Source organism: Taudactylus pleione, unplaced genomic scaffold (genome assembly GCF_031769625.1).
Source record: "Taudactylus pleione unplaced genomic scaffold, aTauple2 ptg000079l, whole genome shotgun sequence".
Lineage (NCBI taxonomy): Eukaryota > Metazoa > Chordata > Amphibia > Anura > Myobatrachidae > Taudactylus > Taudactylus pleione.
Genome location: NW_028284481.1, coordinates 1,200,960 through 1,222,467, shown reverse-complemented (window position 1 = coordinate 1,222,467; position 21,508 = coordinate 1,200,960). Strand labels below are relative to the sequence as shown.

The window sequence follows — 21,508 nt, the reverse complement described above, 5'->3', positions numbered from 1 at the left end:
GTTCCTTTTCCCGCCTGTCGGCGGACTGAATGTGTATCTGTCGCGCCCTCTATTAAGAGTCCTCCGGGAAATTTTCTCATCACTTCTTGCAGATGGCCCGGTTCTCCTTTCAGCTTTATAGCTTGCCACAATTCTTCTGCTCCTTAAGCGATCCCGTCTAAGGTAATGGCAGCAATTTGCTTCCGGGATATGGAAGTTCTGGCTTCACTCCTGGCAGTTGCAATTCCAACGCGTTTCTCCCGTATTGCAGGCTTCAAATAAAGCTGAAGCCAGTCGAATAAAACACATTTTAGCCTTTTTGTCTACATTTACATATAAGGATCATAATTGGTTCTCAATCAATGCTAAAGTGATAAGCAATAGCTCCGTGAGGCTTAAAAGCTGCTAAACGAGAGCCATCTGTAATAATTATCTAAGGAATTATTGAAGGATTGTTATCCAATTAAGCTCTGGGTAAATAGAGCTCCCTATAATGAGAACTACAGCCCTGACGAAGCCTGCAATACGGGAGAAACGCGTTGGATTTAGCAACTGCCAGGAGTGATGCGAGAGCATCCATATCCTGGAAGCAAGTCGCTGCCATTACCAGACGGGACCGCTGAAGGAGCAGAAGAATTGTGCCGAGCTGTAAAGCTGAAAGGAGAACCCGGCCATCTGCAGGAAGCGAAGAGAAAATTGCCCGGAGGACTCTTCATAGAGGGCGCGACAGATACATATCCGGACCGCCGACAGGTGGGAAAAGGAACCATCTTCACCCGGCCAGGCTTTCCGATAAGCTAGAAACAATCACACAGCGCTGTTAATTTGTGAAGCCTTACACTCTGTACAGAGACCGGACCATATAATTGACTTTTATTTATCCTAAAAAGACTGGACCGTCTAAATTGACTGTTATTTATTCTAAAGGAACTTTTTAACTGCTGTTACTATCCATGTGCGGTTAGCACAGTACACTGGCACAGTGAAGTATTACAACATTTGAAATAATACTGCGTATATGTAGCATTGTATGACTACATCATTATGTGAGTATATATTTATTCATTTACTTGCATGTGAATGTCCACCAGGTATTTTTAAATAAAATTCTTTTATACAAAAGTGTCCACCGTTTATGATCCACACATAAATAACTGATGATAACACATCACTTGCGCCAGGGCTAATATTGTTCACAATGGCATTTGTTGCATTGTTTATATAGAGGGGTCCTACAGAGTGACTGTTGGTTGCATTATATAAAGAGGCAAAAAAGAATATAGAAATATCTGACTAATTCAGCAAATCAACTACATCTGTTATTAAACCCTCAATAACTAAATGCCGGTAAATGATTATAGGAGTTGTACCTCATCGTAGAATATGTCCAGCGTAGTTTTAAGATGTTGGATGTGATTCTTCACAGAATGCCATTCCTAAAAAAGAAAGTCAGATTATTATACCTTTTGATGACACTTGCTAGAAAAGGTGTTCACTGTGCTATATACATGTAGCCATCATATGATAACATATATTTGTTTTGTCAAACTTGTGTTGTCTCAACACAAAATATTCTATCATCATACTAAATATGACACTATTCAGGGGTCCATTCATTATTATAATTAAATATTCAACGAGTAGCAGCGCTGGATACAAATTCACCGGAGCAATTCAACATTCAGCTGTCTCCGCGATCCCCTTTCGGAGCTTGATGAATTTAGGTTCCCATACTAGTGTATGGGGACAGCGGGACAGATCGGGGACAGAATGGTAAGCAGGAGATATCAGTGATACTAGTGTATGGGGACAGCGGATACAGATTGGGGCTGAAAAGTAAGCAGGAGATATCTGTGATACTAGTGTATGGGGACAGCGGGCCATTCCGGGAGAGGAAGGTAAGCAGGAGTTATCTGTGATATTAGTGTATGGGGACAGCAGGCCATTCCAGGAGAGGAAGGTAATGGAGCGTACACACGGTCAGATTTGTCAGACTTGTCAGATTTGTCAGATGAACGACTGAACGATTTGAACGATTTTACCAAAGTTTTGAACGATTTGAACGATTTGAACGATTGAACGATTTTTGACTGCATTAAAATGAATGGAATCGTCCAAGTCTGACTGCAAACACATCAGATGTCAGAAATCGTTATCTGACCATCGGGAACGCGCATCGTTGATCGTCCATCGTTCAGGCATGTCAGATATGAACGATTTTCCTTCAGATATGAACGACTGAACGATTTTTAAATCGTTATCGTTCATATCTGAAGGAAAAATCTGATCGTGTGTATGCACCATTAGCAGGAGATATCTGTGATATTAGTGTATGGGGACAGCAGGCCATTCCGGGAGAGGAAGGTAAGCAGGAGATATCTGTGATATTAGTGTATGGGGACAGCAGGCCATTCCGGGAGAGGAAGGTAAGCAGGAGATATCAGTGATACTAGTGTATTGGGACAGCAGGCCATTCCGTGAGAGGAAGGTAAGCAGGAGATATCTGTGATACTAGTGTATTGGGACAGCAGGCCATTCCGGGAGAGGAAGGTAAGCAGGAGATATCTGTGATACTAGTGTATTGGGACAGCAGGCCATTCCGGGAGAGGAAGGTAAGCAGGAGATATCAGTGATACTAGTGTACGGGGACAGCGGGACAGATCGGGGCTGAAATGTAAGCAGGAGATATCTGTGATACTAGTGTATGGGGACAGCGGGACAGATCGGGGCTGAAAGTTAAGTTGGAAATATCTGTGTTACTAGTGTATGGGGACAGCGGGACAGATCGGGGCTGAAAGGTAAGCAGGATCTATCAGTGATACTAGTGTATGGGGACAGCGGGACAGATCGGGGCTGAAAGGTAAGCAGGAGATATCAGTGATATCTCTTAAGTTACCTTTATAATGAATTGCCCCGATCCTTAACTTCTACAAAAGTAGGTGAAAATGTTAATTTTCACCTGCTTTTGTAGAAATTAAGTGATGATGAATAGATGACAATATCAATGACAAACAAGAGTTTTCTAGTAACAGTTATTTCAAAGAAATATTATAACTCTCTGAAGAACACGTCAAAAAAAATCTAATTTGTCTGTGATTACATTAATATATACAGTATTTTTTTATTTTACACTTTATTCTACTGTTGCGTAATAACATATAATAAGAGTCTAATAGGGGGAGATTTAATAAAGCTTGGAGAGAGATAAAATTGGAGATAAATAGCACCGCCCAATCAACTGCTAACTGACACTTTACAGACTGTGTTTGAAAAATGACAGTTAGGAGCTGATTGGTTGGTGCTATTTATCTCCAATTTTATCTCTCTCCAAGCTTTATTAAATCTCCCCCTAAAGGTGCTTACACTCTAGACAACTCGCAAACCCTTGATCTCCCCGGCACTGCTAGACATATGATATCGTGCTTGAACTGTGCAATCTGACCAACGACCTATCGTGCGTCCTTCACTATTTCCAGTGCGTCAGTAACAAGATTCCAGTGCGTCATTAACGATATTGGCAGATCTTACTGCATGTAGGTAAGATCTGGAGATACGACAAACGACCCGTGGAAGCATTGTGGTAATGGGTACTACACACTGCACGATTTGTCGTTCCGATGCGTCAAAATCGGCCAAATCGTGCAAACAATTGTTTAGTGTGTACCCAGCTTTAGGTCTCTATTTACTGCAATCTGCATTTAAAATGCTGTTTTAGTGTGATATTTCCAACTAAATTCGCATTGCGAATTTAGGAAATATTACATGGATGTACTAACATCCGAATGTAGGGACAGAGCTAACGATACAGCGCGGTCCCTGCGAATCTCGTCCGTACAAAATACAGGGAGAATGTGTCTGCGCATGCGCCGCCGCTGGTTACCGCAACCCCCTCCTCGCGAATTCTACTCCAATTGCCCTTTAGTAAATTCATGTGATACTAAAATATTGTGAAAAGGGTGTGAAAACACCTGTTTTCACATTGTTTTTGTAAAAATAGTGTTAATAAATATGCCCCTAAAAATCCCAGTTGACCATTTGTGACGATGTCTGACATATTGTAATCATTCACTTACCCTATTCCGACAGTACTGGCAGAGGTCATTGCCACCAATAAAAATTGTGATTATTTTCCAGTCTTCTTGGAAGTTTATAACCTGTCAGAGGATAAAACAATAGAGCGTCATTTGTTACCGTGTTGTTTTATATTTTCCAGAAAGCCGAGGTTTGTGGGTGTTTATTAGTTAGAGATGAGAGGTTTAGTTTTGCTGAAAACCGAACACACTCCAACTTTGGTCAAAAGGAGTCCCGGCTCACTTTAGGTTCTTAGTAGAACCGATTCCCGACCCGGGTTTTCTTGCAAGTTGGGTACTCGAATCTAAAAACCGGACCTCGCATATATTTTGGATTGCATTTAAGTCCCTCCCTCATGACACAGGTGCTGTGAGCTGGTCAAAATTGACTGGAATCGACTGGAGATTAATGTTATTGATATTAATAATACTATAGGAACAAAAACAGGCCCATGATACATGATTTTAGCTGTTTTTATCAATTTTTAAAGACATTTAAAACTAAAAAACAAAACCGAGCCTTAAGGTGCGTATCCACTAAGCGAGATTTGCAGGAGATTGAACGATAATGACGTCGTTATCGTTCAGTCACGTGCAAATCGTGCATGCTTCGGGCACGTTTATGTCGGAAACGACCAGCGATGCGCACGCCTGCTGGTCGTTTTCAGCATCTATCATCGCCCGTAATTGCTGGTCAACCTGCATGTACAGGGATGATGGATGTGCCTACACTGAACGACTGAACGGTCAGTGTAGGCACATCATAGACATGGAAAAGACAACACGATTATAATGTCGTATTCGTGCTCTCGTTTCTCCATCTAGTAGTGGATACGCACCTTTAAAGGGAAGTTTTGCCAAAGCTAAAACATGACAATCATTTAGAACCAAAAAGCAAAACATGGGGTCTGTGCACCCCTTTAGTATTAATCTGCATAGTATGTACTTAGCGTATTACAAGCAGAGGTAATAGAGCCTTAAATATTGTTTTACTGTTTTGGAAACCCCAATTAATGCAAGAGGTGGTCAGGCTTATGTCAGCATATATGTGATAAATGGTATTTCTGAGGTATGGGTGCCAAGTGGAAGTTGGACAACTCTTATTAAAGGAAATAACCACTTTATTTTATCAGTTTATCTCATATTTCTTATCGGTTTATCTCATATTTCTTATTTGTCTTACAAGCCATTCACTCCCTATTTGCCCTTGTACATATCTCTATCATTTACCATTTCCCTTGTTCATTCGTATGATCCACAAGTCTCATGTTCCTTTTTGTTTACTTATGTTAATTGGTAATCAAACCACACCCAGTTAGTCTTTCTAAGGTCCAGATAGGTGCAAACCTTTCTGATCGTTGATTGGCTGTAACAACAGTCAATCTATAACACAGCCCTATGATAGGACGTATGCTCCTTTAACTAGCAGGAAGCTTGAACTCTACCTGATGATCAGGTGACTAAGCCACACGGCGAAACATGCGTCCTGCCTGCAGACTGCATTAGCATCAGCAATCCCACACACACGGCACCACAGCCTTGGTCCGCTGACTATCTTGGTGAGGTAACTTTACTGTCACTTCCGTGCACTCTCTCATCTGAGTTCCGGGCGTGCGACTCTCCCTGCAATGCCTTAAGATAACAGGGGAGAGCCGCTGCTTCTCCTCAGACAGCAGAAGTGCCTTTCCGTTGTTTCCTCTGTGTGTTAAGCTATTTGCACTCTCTCATCCCATGTTAGAATTGGACATGGGAAAGCAGAAGTGATTTAGCGTTTTATTATTACTTTCTTCGGCAGCATTCCCATAAGATCTTTTCCATGTGACTCTCATTTATCTTATATGATCTAATTGCTGTTCTTTTATTGTATTGTACCTATTAGACAGAACTTGATCTTGTTACATGGTGTAATTAATCTTCACCTTACTGCTGCCTGAGATCCTGAGCAATTCAACTGCATTGTATTAAACCGGTTTTGCCTTAGAAGTGATAGTTACAGCAGACCTATAGATTAGAACTGTTGGTGCCTGTATATTGACTCTATATTTTCGATTATTCTTATAATTATACTCATCTGTGTGTTTTCTCTCTGACCCACTGTGATTTTCAAACAAGTGGAGGGGAAGAGGGGTTAATTCAGTCTTAGATATTCGCCCATTTTTTTTCACCTTGCCTATAATTAACAGCGGAATTACTTTTATAGATCTAACAGGAGAATATATATGTTGTTAAATACTCCTTGATGCTAAATAAAAGTGAGGTGGAACATTGTTTTATGTATATATATAAACTGAGTGTTTTCCTTAGTCCTGATTGCAACATCTGTGCTTTTTGCTCATGTTCATACATCATTCTTGCTGGCAGTGGATTTACAATGATTGATGTATTTGGTATATATAGGGTTTAAATACTCTTGTTCCCTGCTGCTATTCAATCAATGACTTGTGATACAAGGTTAATCACTCCCATATATCATCATATATACTAATATTTGTTTTCTTACTATATGCTGATTGCAACATTCACGTTGTCTACGTTTGTTCACTATATGTATTTGTTTTACATGTGAGTTATCTTATTGAAGATAATTTATCCTAGTGTATATAAAGTGAGTGCTTTCCTTAGTCTTGATTGTAACATCTGTGCTTTTTATCCATGTTTATACATCATTCTCACTGGCAGCGGATTTACACTGATTGATGTACTTTGTATATATAGGGTCTAAATAATTTTGTTCCCTGCTGCCATTCAATCAATGACTTGTGATACAAGGTAAATCACTCTCATATATCATATTATATATACCAACAATTGTTTTCTTACTGTATGCTGATTGCAACATTTATGTTGTTTACATTTGTTTACTATATGTATTTGTTTTACATGTGAGTTACCTAAATGAAGAGAATTTATCTTACCAAGTTCACTATTAAAAGTTAAGTTTTAATTTCATATAATTCTGTTCATTAATTTTCATTACATTTCCTTTCTAAGAGTGCCCCAACAAAAGCTTATTTGTCTTTTTTCTAGTTTTTGCTCTTTGCATAACTATTTATTATATGTAGTCAGGCTTATGTCAGCATATATGTGATAAATGGTATTTCTGAGGTATGGGTGCCAAGTGGAAGTTGGACAACTCTTATTAAAGGAAATAACCACTTTATTTTATCGGTTTCTTCTACATATACCCTCATGTAGCTTTTATTAAATATAAGCTTTGCCTTTGTGACTTCCCACTTCTGGGCAAAAATGTTTAGTTTAATTGCTCTTACAATGTAATAAATATCTGGTTTCCTCTGTGTATTGGAACAGAAAATTTCTGTGTTGTATCCAAGGGCAACAGAACTACATTTTACTCTCTAGATGATATAATGCAGTGGTCGGGGAACAGGGGTAAATTACCCCACATGGGGTAAAAATGAAATTTCTGGGGGTAATGGACGGACAGCCGGGCATGCATATGAACCATTCTATGCATGCCCGGCTGTCCATCCATTACCCCCGGCTGTGCTGCAGGGAGGCTCTAAGCCGGACGCCCACTGAGATGTTATTACCAGCGGGCGCTCGGCTCCTTCCCTGCAGCGCCACGTTAGCCGGAGGCTGGCGTTCTCTTCTGAACTCCAGCTACCGGCTCTCTCCATGCGTACTATGGGAGAGACGTCTCTCCCATAGTTCCGAGGAGCAACCGGGCGGACAGGACGGCGGCGGATGCAGGAACGGGGAGTAAGGTGTTTTTTTTTTTTGTACAAGCAGTACTACAGGGGAGTTATATGGAGGCACTACTACAGGGGCATTATATGGGGGCACTACTACAGGGGCATAACTATGGGGCGACTACTACAGGGGCATAACTATGGGGACACTACTACAGGGGCATAATATGGGGGCTCTACTACAGGAGCATTATATGGGGGCACTACTATATGATTTCCTTCCTTTCAAATTAAGGGGGTAATGTCGGCGTATCTAAATATATTTTGGGGTAAAAGGTAAGGTTCCCTGACCCCTGATATAATGTCTTTTGCGAAAAACACAGAAGGAAAATAAAAAACACAGGTAATGCAAAAGTTGGCCGTACACCTGTTGAGAGTTCACAACATATAAGCGGTTAATTTCAAGTGCACTATTCCGGAGTACATGAGCTCGATTTCCATCCAACTATGTGTCAGGCCCAATGTATTAGTTAAAGCTGGGAGGGGGCATTTACACACAGACCTCCCATCTATAATTTTTATGATCCGTTTAGTCTTTTTAGACGAGAACTTGGTGCCCGGTTCTTTCAGTTGCCCCCAGAATGATTGTGCTGGCGGAACAGCAGGGAATATGGGGAGCTTTAGGGGTAGGGGGTTAGGTTACTTGTCATTTTGGAAAGGAGGCGGTTTTTGTCATCAAGGTCATACTCACAGAGCTCTCCTTCATCTTCTGTACCAGAGTTCTTGCCTGAGATGTCATGTTCCTAGGTGATAAAATAAAATATAACGTGATACAGACTATAGGCAGCATCTACTGAAGAGATTCACTATGAAAAAGCCACTTAACTTAAAATAAACATCAGCAAATGTAAAAGAGTTTCTAATGATATTCACATATGAATATATAAAAGTTCTTATACGCTCCCAGAACTTGAGATATACTTGGGTACGGGATCCCAGCTGTCTGGATGCCAACGGTCAGAATACCAACAGTGGCATCCCGACAGTGAGAATCCTGACAGAATTAGGTAAGTAACCATAACCCTCGCCTAACCCTAACTCTCCCGCAGCCTAACCCTAACTCTCCCGCAGCCTAACCCTAACCCTCCCCTCCCGCAGCCTAACCCTAACCCTCCCCTCCCGCAGCCTAACCCTAACCTTCTCCTCCCGCAGCCTAACCCTCCCTCCCGCAGCCTAACCCTTGAGTCCCAACCCTTCCTGCAGCCTAACCCTAACCCTCCCTCCCACAGCCTAACCATCCATCCTGCAGCCTAACCCTCCCCTCACGCAGCCTAACTCTCCCTCCTCTCTCGCAGCCTAACCCTAACCCTCCCCTCCCGCAGCCTAACCCTTCTGTCCCAACCCTTCCTGCAGCCTAACCCTAACACTCCCTCCCACTCCTTCCCGCAACCTAACCCTCCCCTCCCGCAGCCTAACCCTAACCCTCCCCTCCCGCAGTCTAACCCTCCCTCCCGCAGCCTAACCCTTGTGACCCAACCCTTCCTGCAGCCTAACCCTAACCCTCCATCCCGCAGCCTAACCCTCCATCCCGCAGCCTAACCCTCCATCCCGCAGCCTAACCCTCCATCCCGCAGCCTAACCCTCCCCTTCCGCAGTCTAACCCTCCCTCCCGCAACCTAACCCTCCCTCCCGCAGCCTAACCCTGCCCTCCCGCAGCCTAACCCTAACCCTCCCCTCCCGCAGCCTAACCGTAACCCTCCCGCAGCCTAACTCTCCCTCCTCTCTCGCAGCCAAGCCCTAACCCTCCCCTCCCACTGCCTAACCCTTGTGTCCCAACTCTTCCTGCAGCCTAACCCTAACACTCCCTCCCACAGCCTAAACCTCCTTCCCGCAGCCTAACCCTTGTGCCCCGACCCTTCCCGCAGCCTAACCCTAACCCTCCCCTAATGCAACCTAACGCTAACCCTCCCTCCCGCAGCCTAATCCTCATCTCAGCCTACCCCTCCCGTCCTGCAGCCTACCCCTCCCGTCCTGCAGCCTACCCCTCCCGTCCTGCAGCCTACCCCTCCCGTCCTGCAGCCTACCCCTCCCGTCCTGCAGTCAAACCCTCCCGTCCTGCAGCGTAACCCTCCCTCCCACAGCCTAACCCTAACCCTCTCACTAGTGCCTAGCCCAGACACCTAACCCTAAGCCTCCCCCTAACCCTAATACTCACCGTTGGGATCTCAGCGGTAGGGATTCAAAAGCCGGGATTCTGACCGCCATTATCCTGACAGTCGGGATGCCAACTACATCCCTACTTGACATTGCATTTACATTTGTTATATAGCTAAAGTAAAACTACTGTTCTATGTCATCAACCATTTTCTGAAAAAGGCAGCTGGTTGCCATGTACTTCAGTGGGGTTGCTGAGGGGATGTAGTCAGGAAGCCAGCGGTCTAAATGCCGACTTCCCGACGGTGAAAGAACGCAGGGGACTAAAGATAGGAGCTGAAATCCCGACACCTATCATTAGCCCCACGCCGAAATCCCGATGCCCGGCATACCGAACGTAGGTAAGCCGTGCGTCGGGAGCTCTTAGCCGCAGGGGGGAGGGTTAGGCTAGAGGAAGGGGAGGTTAGGATTAGGCACCAACGGGGGGGGAGGAGGTTAAGGCTAGGCACCCCCCCCGGGAGGGTTAGGTTTAGGGTGCGGGGAGGGGGGGGTTAGGTTTAGGCACTAGGGAGGGAGGTTAGTGTTAGGCACCACTAAGGGAGGGTTGGGGGGGGGAGGGGTAGGGATAGTCACTTACCTCCCCTGTTGGGATCTTCATCTGCCGGCCTACTGGTGTCGGAATTTCAACCGCTGGGCTTCCGTCCGGCGGTATTACATACCCATCCCGTTGCCGAGAGCACAACTGCTGTGTGTGGGACAATATCTCCCCCAGCAACCGGAGCTATTTCCCGTTCTGATAAGTAGCACCTGAACTTTTGAGAATTTTTTTTTTAGTGGCATTTCAGTCACAGGGAGTACAAGAGGTATACTTACTACAGGACGATTTTAATCGATTTTGAATCGATCTAAATCGTTCAACATAAATGTTGTGTCCCACTCACTGTCTGTAGTGTAGGGGGTTTCTTAGCCCATTTTTTTGTAATTTAGATTAGTCCTCCTTTAAATTGATGCATGTAAATGTAATCAGGTTATGAATCAATACCATTCCCTTTTTATTGATTAAATGAAAACTGTAACAGATTTCCTAAAGATTTTCTGCAATACCATCGTAATATTACCGATATAAATTTATTTTGTCACCAACCTCCATGTGACGTGGCACTTCTCCGGGTAACTACCTCCCGTGCCCTGAGAGACTGAACACAGCCTTGTGGTGAGAGTGAGGAGGTGGGTACAGGAGTGTAAGCAGCACGTGCTCTGCCCACAGACAGACAAAGGCCTACATACATACAATATGAAATGATCACTTACGCTGCCTTGGAACCACCGACTGCGACATTAAACATTGGGTTTTCAGTTCCGACACCGGTGGAGAATCCCTGTATGTTAGGATTGAATTTCTTCAAAATATCTAAAAGGTAAATTGTGAATAATATGTGGAGAGGACCCAGATTATAATGAGAAGTTACATTAACTATTCAAAGAAAAAAAAGTGAAAGTTTATCCTATATTAGTTATTTTCAGATGAAAATTGCAATATATCCTGCCCTCTTTTGCCTGCTTACCGGCATCTGAGATGTATGTAAACCATCAGCTTATTATTTGTTTTTTTTTATTCCTTTATCTGCCCTGCAAGGCGGTATCCAGACTATAGACAGTCAAAAGGTCGACAATGTCTAGAAAGACACCAGATGTCAGACAGGCAAAAGGTTGACAGGGACAAAAGGTTGACAGGGACAAAAGGTTGACAGGGACAAAAGGTTGACAGGGACAAAAGGTTGACAGGGACAAAAGGCTGGCACGCTAAAGGATCATATGGAAGAAGGTCGACAGGTACACATTGTCGACATGGACAAAATGTCGACACATAAATGGTAGACACTTTTTTTTGGGGGGGGGGTTTAGGGGTAGAGTTAGGCACTTACTGGAGGGTTAGGCACTTACCCCAACGGTTAGGTTTAAGCACTTACCAAAATACTTAATGTTAGGCACTAGGTAGGAAGATTAGGGGTAGGCACTTACCCCGACGGTTAGGGTTAGACAGCAGGAGTAAGGGTTAGGGTTAGTCACCAAGGGGAGGGTTACGGTTAGGGTGAAGATTAGAGTTATGTAACAAAAACAATGAGCCAAATATTTGTGGACTCGACTATTTTCATGTCGACCATTTGTACCTGTCAACCTTCTTTCAGCTCGACCTTTAGCGTGTCTTTTTTTTGTACCTGTCATTTTGTTCCAGTCGACCTATTGCCTGTCTAACATCTGGTGTCTATGTAGACATTATCGACCTTTTATCTGTCTGTCTATTATACCAGACCCTGAAATGCCCCTTCCCAAACATTCACCGCCCCCCCCATTTGGCTGAAGCAGCGTGCCCCCTGTCGTTTCCTACCTCGAGGGGGCAGGGGCAACCTGTGGCCCTAGCCCTCTCTACCGGGCAGCCAGCGGGTGCGGTGACCACGGCCTCTGTGGGCAGGCTGTTTCGGGGGCAGTTTTTTCCATTAGCAGCTCACTCATTCCTGCAACCTGTGAGTGTGCAAAGGGCATTACAAGCAAGTTCCCCCCCCCCTTGGTTATGTCCCCAGTTAGTGCTAGTGTGCACATGGTCTATTGGTGGACACCCTGTGATTCGCCATTCCTCTAATGTTCCCTGTTATCCTGGTGTCTGCCTCCCCTCTAATCAGGCAAGTTCGCCGTTTCCTTATTGGTCCACTGTGGTTTCTTCCGCCCCCTTCTTTTCTAATATACTTAATCATTTCTCTTCCGTTCCCCAATTTCTATTAACAGCCCACTCCATGGTTCCAGCCTGATGCTGCACCACTAACAAATGCACCAACCCTGGCTCAGTCTGTTTTGCTAAACCCCCATGCTTTCCCAGTCATCTCATTGCCCTCTCCTTTGCCTACTCTGGCAGTGAACCCCACCATCCTCCCCTTAGCCTCCGGCCCCACCTTTGTCCAAACAGAGGGGCAAAGATGGATTTGTATAAAGCAAACAAGCCGGGCGGCATAGGAGAAGAGACGTTTAGGGGTTACCATAATTGGATAAAGGGCATGTTAGTTATTTCAGCATGCTACCTGGAGACTTGACCTAAAGAGCATCAAAATGTCATCAAATATTTTTAGGAGATGTTTTTAAAGTTGGGTTCTACTTGGAAAGATTATGATGAAAAGTTTTGATGTAAGTAAGAAGGTCAAAGGATCATTTCCCTCGGGCTTAAAGATGTAGAGGTCTGGTTGGAGGTGACTCGGCAGGAGCCGGTTCCTCGGAAAGAGGTACGCCCCAAGTGTAGTGTGCTGGTAAAAGTCACAGTGGGGTCGTCAGCAAAAGGTAAATGTTTTGCTTATAATGACTCTCGCTGTTTTAGGAGGGGCGGGTTGTCATTTTCGACAATCCTGTCGTATCTGCAGAGGGGGGCACCCAGCTAAGGACGATAAAGGAGGAAAGGACAGGGGGGAGGGAGAAGCGGCATGATTCCAGGACTGACACTTCCAAAGGCTAACTCGCCGATTACTTTGGGGGAGCTTGCGAAATGTTTGGGCTGGTGTCCTAGGCGAGGCGAGGCACAATTTCTGTTAGATGGTTTTGGGCTACCAATTTATGATTTGCTAAATATTGTACCGGGTAATTTCCTGTTGGTTGTGGCTGAGGTTAGTTTAGGGCGTATGTGTGGCTCTTTTCCTTCAGCTCCGCTCCCAGGTTTATGCGTTTCCCCATCATATCTAAGAAAGTGCCCGGTAACTAAATATAGATTATACAGCATCTTTCTTACCCGAACTAATTCCATCCCAGAATGTCACTGCAGTGTGCACTATCAACATTTTCATGATGCATTGGCTCTGGAGCATTAATGGCAGAGCTGGACGCCGAATCAGCTTTTTGGCTCCTGCCTTTGCACCCAGGGCCGTAGCTAGGGTAGTGCGGCCGGTGCCTTTGCACAGGGCACCACAGGTTAGGGGGCGCTGTTTGGGCCTGTCAAATTTCTGTTTATTATCCTTCTCGCTTGTAGCTTCCTCTTATTTCATCCCCAGCATCACCAGGCCTCCCCTATCTCTTCCCTGGTCCTTCCCCATGAGGCCATTCCCCTTTTTTGGGTGCATTATGTCACTTTGAAAAATGAGGGGGGCGCCAATGCTCTTTCTGGCACAGGGCACCAAAAAGTCTAGTTACGGCTCTGTTTGCACCCGAAATCGATTAGAGATTTATAGGTTTTAAATAGAATGGGCAGTTTTAGGTAGATAAATGCTTGCCCGTGGGTTGTTCCTATTTTGCAAAATTAACATTAACCCTTTTTACATTGGTGCGCCCAGGCTGGCACTGTTCATGCTGGTATAGCACATTATTTAGATTTTTTGTTTATAGGCCTTGCGGATAGTGGTGTTTGTGCGAACATCCTATTTTCAGCGCAAGCCTTGTTTCGTATCTTGGGGGTGCCTGTTGCACTGGACAAAACAGATTGTCCTATTTCCTGTTTGTCCTACCTAGGAATTGAAATAGACACGGTAGAAGGATGCTGTCATCTCCTGTCAGATAAAGGGCCTGATTCAGACCCACTCGCGAGCGGCTGTACGCTCGCAAGTGGGTCGATGGTCTGCACTGAGCATGCGCACGACGGAGGGAGCTCCGTCGTGCGCATGCGCCAGACACGACGAGCGAAGGACTTTCCTTCGCTCGTTGTGTCCGATCAAAGGGGGCGTGCTGTCAATGTTGATTGACAGCACGCCCCCTTTGGTGGGCGTGCCGGGGGCGTGCCTCCCTGACGGGGGCGTTCCCACGGGAACGCCTCCCGTCAGAAGCCGGCCCACTGACATCACTAGTGATGTCAGTGGGAGTGATTTTGGCTCTGATAGAGCCAAAATCACTCCGGAGCTTGCGGTTGAAAATCTCAACCGCAGGCTCCGGCTCGCAATTTCGATGGTCGCGATGGTCACGACCATCGCGGCCATCAAAATGCACGCTCGTATAGCCTGTGGGTGGTGACCCACAGCTATACGAGCGTCCAGGAGGACGCTCCATGAAAAAGGAGCCCGGCCCTCATGCAGAGCGTGCGCTCTGCTCAGAGCGTACGGCTCTGAATGAGGGCCAAAGTTCCTAAACTTTTAGACTTGGTTAATTTTTGTTTAGCTTTAGGGATGGATAAGTTGCGAGTGGTTCATTCAATTTTGCTTGTTCTAATATTCCAATCAAGCATGTTTTTTGCTGGAAATTGGAAAGCCCAACAGCTGGGGTAACTAAACCATGGTTGTTTATTCAAGGAGACCAATGTTGATCTCCAAATTTGGGCATCATTTTTGGTAAATTTTAATTTAGAGAGGATTTGGCTTAAAAAGCCAGTGCCCAACATAACGATACTCTACGAGTTCTGGGGATTCTTTTGATGGGGATTGGTGCGTGGCACCAAACAGGTTTCACAGCTAAGCTCCTATTGGTGGAACTATTTCCAATTATAGTGGCAGTGGAATTGTGGATCGACTATTTGTCTAATCAGAATATTATATTTTGCTGCGACAATATGGGTGTTGTGCACGTGATTAATAATCAGTGTTCATCCTATTCTCAAGCCCTGTGGCTATTGAAGCATCTGGTTTCAAAATGTTTGCAAGCAAATATACGTTTTAGTGCTACTAACCATGTGCCGTATGTTGACAATGCGATAGCTGATGCTTTGTCACATTTTAAATTCGCTAAATTTTGTGCTCTGCCTCCCAAAGCTAATCCAGAAGAATGAATGTTCTCTTCTCTTGTCTGGCAGTTTATCGGACAGGCATAGAAGGACTTGAAAATCATTGGCCCCAGCGACGAGTTAGGTGGATAGGTATTAAGAGTCTTTGTTGGTCGTCCACCTTAAGTCTCATTGTTTCCTCTGTAAAGGGCCCCTATAGAGCAGCATTGTGTCCAACCTTTGTCTCTTGTACTGTATAGTGCAGCCCATTCATTTTATCACTCATTATACCCCCTGTACAGTATTTAACAGTTTATAGGTCCTCCATTATATTTCAGAAGTGTACAGTCACTGCGATGCTCTCTGTATGATATGTCAGTCACTGCGATGCTCTCTGTATATTATGTCAGTCACTGCCATGCTCTCTGTATATTATGTCAGTCACTGCCATGCTCTCTGTATGATATGTCAGGCACTGCCATGCTCTCTGTATGATATGTCAATCACTGCTATGCTCTCTCTAGCGTTCCCGCTAGGCTGTTTTAGCAGGGCGCGGCGCCCTGCCCTCCTTCTGGAGGGCAAAAAGCGCCCTGCCCTCACAGCCTGTGGGTGCCGTCTTCACCGGCGGGTCGCAGTGTCCCGCGGGTGGAGAAATGTGCGGTGACCCGGTCACCGCCAGAGAATAGACGCCGGGCGCATGCGCCCGGCATCTATTCTCACTGTCTGCAGCGCTTGGGGGCTGCCCGGCGTGTCCGTAAGTGCCGGGCACGCCCCCAAGTATGACGAAAAGAGGACGCGTCTTATAGACACGCCCCCTTTTCATTGCCCTCTCTAGCTCCGGTGCCCTGCCTGCCGCCGGAGCTAGAGTGAACACTATATCTGTATGATATGTCAGTCACTGCAATGCTCCCTGTATGATATGGCAATTACTATGATGCTCTCTGTATGATATGTCAGTCACTGCGATGCTCTCTGTATATGTCAGTCACTGCGATGCTCTCTGTATGATATGTCAGTCACTACGATGCTCTCTGTATGATATATCAGTCACTGCGATGCTCTCTGTATGATATGTTAGTCACTGTGATGCTCTCTGTATGATATGGCAGTTACTATGATGCTTTCTGTATGATATGGCAGTCAGTGCTATGCTCTCTGTATGATATGTCAGTCACTGTTATACTCTGTGATGGGTGAGATAGTGTAGTACAGTCAGAAATGCTCCATTGAAAAGTGTAGATACCTCAGAATCACAGAATAAATACACAGGAGCTTACAGCTTAATATAACGGCACCTACATGTGGCTTGCAGGGTTCCTGGAACGGCACCCTGCAGCCAGTGGCGCTACTACAGAGCTGCCTCCGTGTCCGGGGCTCTACTTACCGAAGCTGGTGGCGGTGCAGGCAACCCCGTCCCCTAGGCATGACGTAATGATGTCATGGGTGTAGGGGGCGGGGTGCGGCACAAGGTGCAGTGCCCTCTTGTTACGATACTGCCCACAAGCACTGCCCCCCCATTACTAGTCACACCAATAAGCCCTTCATGAATTTCAGCTCCAGGCACATGTGGACATTAATCTGGCACTGGGGTCAGGATACCAACACCTGCCGCAAAGTACCCTAACGCAACCCCCAACCCCTAACCTTACCCTCCCTCCCCGCAACCTAAACCTTACCCCCTCCCCTGCAGCCTAACCCTCCCCCTAGTGCCTAACCCTAACCCTAGTACTTACCATTGGGATGCTGGCGCTGGGATTCTGACTGGTGTCGGGACTCCGGCGCCGGCATTCTGAGTGCAGGCATCCAGACAGCCGGGATGTCAACTACATCCTGATCAGAGAGTCACCTGTATGGCAAAGCCACGTTATGACATGCTCCAAATAGATATCAAAGATATCATCATCTGAGACGATTCCTCGCTCTTAGCAGCTGAGATACAGGTTGGCGCATGCTGGCGCACACATGGATGCCACTACATCCCACTGAACCTCATGTGAGCCGAACACCGTAAGAAATTCCTTTAATGATTTCAAAATTCAAAGATTTCTAGATTGGCAGACCCCATGTGGGCACCCAGTTTTACATTGTGAATCCACATGGGTCTATTACAGGGCAAGATGGTTTAGCTAAGGACCTCTGAAGACTTACTCGGCAGGGTTGTGTGTTGCTCTAGAGTCGCATCTCCTCCGATACTAGAATGAGACGATAACACCACAAATAAATTATACAAGTATATCAGGATACATGAGTCATAATTCAGCATAATGGGCTTGTCTATATATACATATATACCTTAGATAAAAAGCATGTACACTTTACTACAGCAGATCTAGGTATTAAGTTTAAAATAATAGAAACACAGATTTTGTATTTCCAGGTTAATTATACCGGAACGGTAGAAGGATATAAAATATTAAGTTATGCCACGTGAGGTGCTTATTTATGTGTTGCATGATGCCAGCTGCCCTGGCTACCCTGACTGCACGTCCCTGTTAGACACCATGGACTCCATTTACTAAAGAGTTGGAGCGCTTTTCAAACTCGTTTGAAATGCGAGGCATGTGGTATTTTTATCATTGTAAATAGCGCTGTTCTGCAGCCTCCTGCCAGCGGTTTTTATTTTTTTATCATATCCCCATTTAAATTGTATATATTGCTGTTGTCGTATACGTTAGATCTCCCTGTCCTGCTGCAGCTGTTATCTTGCGCTGACAAGCACTATGTTCCCGGCTGGCTGAGCCGGCATCTGGGTCTACCTAGAATGCAGCACATCAGCAGACCCCCTAACCCAGTACACAGCACCTCTCCATTCACCCCAGTCCCCCACAGCACACAGCGGAACCCCCCTCCCCAGCAGCTACCGACCAGCACTCCTCCCCTCCATCCCTCAGTACACTACCCAGCCCCTCCCTACCCCAGTACACACTACCCAGCCCCTCCCTGCCCCAGTACACACCATCCAGCCCCTCCCTGCCCCAGTACACACCATCCAGCCCCTCCCTGCCCCAGTACACACCATCCAGCCCCTCCTTGCCCCAGTACACACCATCCAGCTCTTCCTGCTCCAGTACACACCATCTAGCCCCTCCTCCAGTACATGCCACCCAGCACCTCCCTCCCCCAGTACACACCATGCAGCGCCTCCCGCCCCAGTACCAGGCTTGTTCCTACGGACTGATGCTGATAACAGCCATTACAGCTCAGTAACCTTAGAGGGGAGGCAGCCGTAGTCCTCAGGGAATCAGCATCAGTCCGCACAAACAATATGGCTCCCCTTCCGGATCTCTTCGGCGTATAGTCTGCTGAACTGCGCATGCGCACAGTTCATGACAAAAAAGACTTCATTCGGCAGTGCTGTTTAAAGAAAAACACAGCTATTGGGTTTTTTCACACTAGTGATCGCTCGCGAGCATCTCAATGATAAATTCTGGTTTGTTAAACAAAATTGCGGTGATTGCTAGTGCTAAATATCTTTAGTGTAAAAATTTGTTAGTAAATGGAGCCCATATGTTGTAATGACAATTTTTAAGTAGAAAAGTTTTGTTACACTGTTGATTGTATTATTAAGGACTTGTTTTATCTGCGAACAATAATAAGTGGCCTCCACTTTTAGGACTCCATGAATGATGGCATCACTACCATCAGGCCTTCTTTTGTTCAGCTCAAAATGGATTTCACTCAGTTGTGACCTGTCAGGCTGATTTAGCAAGTGGTTAGTACCTAGACAGTGGCCACAGACCGGAGTTTGCAGGGAAAAAAACTTTAAAAAACTGTGGGGAGGGGGAGTGTTGAACGTTAAGAGAAACTTACATGTCTATACCATCTCCTAAGTTCATGAGGAACATATTAGATAAAATATTAAAACAAAACAAGCAAAACTTTGTGAGGAACCAAAATTTGCCTGGCCAGAGACACTTTCTGTGGTTCTGTGGTTCTGAGGACCATAATCTACTATATAAAATCGAAAATTTGTCCTTCTGTCATTTTGTCCTTCTGTATTTTTATGCAAATCCACAGTTTACAAGCCAAGATCGTGAAATTTTACATACGAGCGTATTAAAACACGACGGAGGCAACTAAAACAATTTGAAATCAAAGTTAATTACTGTTCATTTTTAATTAATTAAAAACCAAATTTTTTGCATAGCATTCGCCCTCTACAGGTCAAGTACAGAATTAGAAAAGGATTTAGCTTATCTGCTATTTTTTCTTTTCTATCTCTACTATCTACTATATAAAAGCGAACATTTTCCTGCTGTTATTCTGTCTTTTTATACTGTAATCCACAGTTTACAAGCCAAGATCTCTCATGGTACTACACCTAAAGCACCAAAGAAGAATAAAAGCATTGTGCTGTTTAGTTTATTGTTAGATGCAGATTTGGACACCATTCTTCTTGGGCCATCTGCAAGGTCAATAATAAAAATATTAAAGTGTTATTTTTGTTTAATTTCATAATTTGATTTTATAACATGCATTTGCTACATACTAAGGAATTATGCAATTTTATTCTGTAGCATATAATCTAAATCTCTGAACAACATTTACTCTGCTGTATGAATTTATAACCACTATTGATTAGGGACGAGTGGGTTCTGTTCTCAGAGAACCGAACCCACCCGAATTTCTGGAATTCGGGGCAATCCGAGCCAAGCTCGGATCTCCCTGCCTGCCCCGGATCCAAAACCTTGCGATCCAGCTGACGGGTCGCAAGGTTTTGTATTGAGCGGGCTTAACGCTGATTGGCTGAGAGAGCCGTCTGTCACGGCTCTCAGCCAATCAGCGTTAAGGCCATTTAATATGCACACAGGAAGCAAAAGAAGATGGCGCCCGCCATCCCCCGCTGCCTGACACAGCCGGCACCCCCCGCTGCCAACACCGCTGGCATCCCCACTGGCAGCATCCTCCACTGCCGACACTGCCGGCACCCTTGCACTGCCATCCCATGTAGTGAGGACACTGTCAGTGACCCCGACACTGCCAGCACTCCCACACTGAGGACACCACCAGCACTGCCGACACTATCAGCACACATGCACTGAGGACACCGTTGGTACCCCTGCTTTGCCAACACTTTGCACTAACGACACTGCCAGCACCCCCGCACTACTGCCCCACGTATTGAGGACTCTGTCAGCGACCCCGCACTGCTGCTACTTACACAGAGGGCATCCCTGCACAGCCGACACTGTCAGCACTCCTGCACTGAGGACACTGCTGGCGCCCCCGCTCTGCCGACACTATGCACCCAGGACACTGCCAGGGCCCCCACTCTGCCAACACCGCCACACTGACGGCACTTCCGCATTGAGGACACCACTAGCACTCTCGCATTGAGGACACCGCCAGCAACCCCGCACTGCCGACACTGCTGTCACAGTAAGTGCACTATTGGTGTATCCAACCCACACTGTATAACAAACTGTATCTGTGTTGGAACGTGGAAGCTGAACTGCCACATGTTAGGGCCGCCCACTGTGTAACTTAGCTTAGTCAGCCAGCTAGCTGGATGCAACCTTTTGGCCTTAATTAGATGAAAAAAATAATATTGTGAGATGGTCAAAATTGATTGGAATTGACTGGAAATAAATGTTATTGAGATTAATAATACTGTAGGAACAAAAACAGGCCCATTTATGTGATTTTAGCTGTTTTTATGATATTTTAAGAAAAAATCCAGATCCAAAACCGAAAAACAAAACACCAAGGAAAAAATCCAAAACCAGATCCAGATACAAAACCAAGGGAGATCCAGATCCAAAACCAAAACACTAGGGTCGGCGCACATCTCTACGTATTGATATTAAGCCAGGCTTATTATGAGTCTGAATATGGTAAAAATTGCTATCTGCATCCATGAGGAGAGATCTGTCTGATTTAGAATCAGGCCCATAAAGATGGCAACTATACTGGGATGCAAAAATGCTGCTCTGCAGCACAAATTTTTATTTATACTTGCTCATGCATGAGCTTACACAACTAGATGGTGTCAACAG

At 45.3% G+C, this 21,508-nt stretch overlaps 1 protein-coding gene across 1 annotated transcript in view; it reads right to left on the bottom strand.

The window, feature by feature from the left end:
* The window catches only part of LOC148532313 (phospholipase B1, membrane-associated-like), a 239,858-nt gene that overhangs the window by 28,233 nt on the left and 190,117 nt on the right, over positions 1–21,508 (bottom strand). The window contains exons 48-52 of the mRNA XM_088467993.1: positions 17,661–17,704; positions 11,165–11,264; positions 8,451–8,502; positions 4,053–4,133; positions 1,350–1,415 (exon numbers count right to left, since the gene is read on the bottom strand). Of these exons, the coding sequence (XP_088324119.1) occupies positions 1,350–1,415; positions 4,053–4,133; positions 8,451–8,502; positions 11,165–11,264; positions 17,661–17,704 (343 nt within the window). The remainder of the gene's footprint in view (positions 1–1,349; positions 1,416–4,052; positions 4,134–8,450; positions 8,503–11,164; positions 11,265–17,660; positions 17,705–21,508) is intronic.